Below are 2368 nucleotides of genomic sequence, written 5' to 3'. Positions count from 1 at the left end.
GAGTTGTTCATCGAAGCTAATGCTGCTACCTAGGGCCAGGGTGTCTCATCTGGTCTTGAACACGGAGTAGCCTCATCCAAGCTATGAAGGAGGCAAAGCTTGGTCGAAATAAAGGGACTGTGATGCTCCACACAAATAATATTGCTCGTTTGGTTAGTCTCCAAACGAAAATTCGGACAGGAACGAGGGTAGGCCATGTGGAAATCAGCAGGAACTGTCGTGCACAGCTTTTAAGATACAGTTGTTGTTTGGTTGGATTCATACGCTGACCCTTCACCATCAGTTGGAACTTGTATAAGTGTGTTAATTCATCAATCTTTCGAGGCAGGTAGAACTATTCATAGTTATAGTAAACTCTCTGTATGCTGCCCACCAGAGGTAGCAGCCTATTAGGCTGCCACTTCCCAATTACGGCCACATATCACGTGACCTAATATCCAGTTGATGGGAGGGAGAGCCTGTGAACTCCAACCGACCAACCAACCCCTGTACTATTAACTAGGATTTAAAAGTACCTATTGCAGCAGATAAATTGAAAATTGGGGAGAATATACTCATTCGAAGGTGTATTCTTTCCGGGTACGTATATAGTTATATCCTTTCCCTATTTTTCCCACCTGTCTCGGAGGATTTTAACGTGAACTGGCCTTGTGTTAGACTTGATAACATAGTCCGACCATTCCATGCTTGATGCGTCAGTGTCTGATAACATCATGTCGAAGCGGCAGAAGTAGTAGGCAATACAGAAATACATCTCTAGGTACGCAAGCCTGTGGGATAAGGTACAGGTCAGCTGTTATTTCCTTCACATCCGTAACCTTGTTTCAGGGTGACTTACGAGCTACCAATACACCGACGTGGTCCTTTGCTAAATGCAACGTTCCATTTTTCCAGGAGCTTTCCCTGCTCACCAAGCCATCTTTCCGGAAGGAAGGCGTCGGGTTCCGGGAATAATGCTGGATTGCCATGGATCAGGCTGGAGCTGACGGAGACGTACGACTACCATTATTAGAAACCTCCAACACCCTAGAAGAATTGGCTAAAACCTTACACCCCCAGGAATAAATTTGCCCTGGACAGTGGCCCCCTGGGGGGGAACTACTCGTGGTAGAATGCCAGGAACAACGCTGGATAGGCGCAGTGTTTCTTTTACGATAGCAGTCTAGCAATATCGCAATGTTAGGCAGCAACTCTGAAAACGACAAGCAGAAGGAAATTGTCCTTACCAAGTACGGGAGTCTCTGGATTTGATTCCAGTCAGGGCTTTTGATATATGGCATCGCCTCATCCAGCTCATCGCGAAGTCGTCCAAATTGTTTTGGAGAGGTGAGAAGAAAGTAAGTTCCATAAGCCAGTGACATGGTTGTTGTATCGCTGCCGCCAATAAGGAACCCAAATGCCTCATCAACCAGTCCGGATGTCTGGCTATCGTACGTCTCTTTCACTGCAGTTGATCTCAAAAGTTCGTCGAATATCGTCACGGGCCGATCTGGTTTCGGCAAGGTGTGATCCTCACTCATGTGTTCCTTTGTAATGAGATTGACGGAGTTTTCGCATTGCTTTGGCTATTGTTAACTTACCAGCTGGGCTATAACGGGTTTTGTATGTTGAGGTCAGCACGTACCTTTCTAAAATGAGCATATCCGGGCACAACTCTTTTAGATATCGCAAGTGGTAGCTTAAGAGAAATCTTCGCGAGGAATGGGAAATGCTTGACTGTTGTATCATATTAAAGGTTAGCTCTCCCATATCGATTGTTTGTACATAGGCCTGTTGTGGTTCAAGTCACACACATATCCAGACGTAAGATGTGACTGTGTCTAGGCTGCGTAGCAGCTCAGAGAGCCTCCCCTTTGCGTCAAATGCGTCTGGGCAATATCCAAACAACAGCTCACAAATTGTATCAACCTATCTCGTACTATTAGCACAGATCATGACTACAGAAGGAACGACTTTCGAATCCAAAGCAGCCGCTTACAGTGATGCAATGGTAAATATGTTGTATGTTAACAGGAGTTTGAGCCACCATATTAATCCTCAACATAGAGGCCGTTTGGATAATCTCCTCGCCTAGTCTTGGAGCAATATTCGCAATTGCTGCTGGGGAAAAGAATTTACTCACCGCTTTCTGTCGGATTCGGTGCTTTCTGGGATCAATCAAAGCGACAAGTGAATCCGACGACCCGAAAGTGTTATAGAAAAAGGCCGCCTTCAAGTATTTTGAATCAGGACTGAATACCCTATGTACATAGATCACAATGAGCACTTTAAACTTTTTTTGTTGCTGATTCAAGCGGCGGCCCATACATACACCTGATAGAATTCTGGGTCGTTTATATGCAAATGATTTGGACCGATGCGCACAATT

General features: G+C 45.2%; 1 protein-coding gene across 1 annotated transcript; it reads right to left on the bottom strand.

Annotated features, from left to right (window-relative positions):
• Positions 1-834: 834 nt before the first annotated feature.
• Positions 835-1520, bottom strand: Aspvir_004013 (uncharacterized protein; the record flags this gene model as incomplete). Its single annotated transcript, XM_043267251.1, has 3 exons — positions 835-999; positions 1052-1162; positions 1227-1520. The coding sequence occupies 3 exons, from the start codon at positions 1518-1520 to the stop codon at positions 835-837; spliced, it is 570 nt and encodes a 189-aa protein (XP_043123186.1).
• Positions 1521-2368: the final 848 nt, after the last annotated feature.

Source organism: Aspergillus viridinutans (assembly GCF_018404265.1).
Source record: "Aspergillus viridinutans IFM 47045 DNA, scaffold_2, whole genome shotgun sequence".
Classification (NCBI taxonomy): Eukaryota; Fungi; Ascomycota; class Eurotiomycetes; order Eurotiales; family Aspergillaceae; genus Aspergillus; species Aspergillus viridinutans.
Note: the sequence above shows the minus strand (reverse complement) of the source record. Positions and strands in the feature narration are given on the sequence as shown.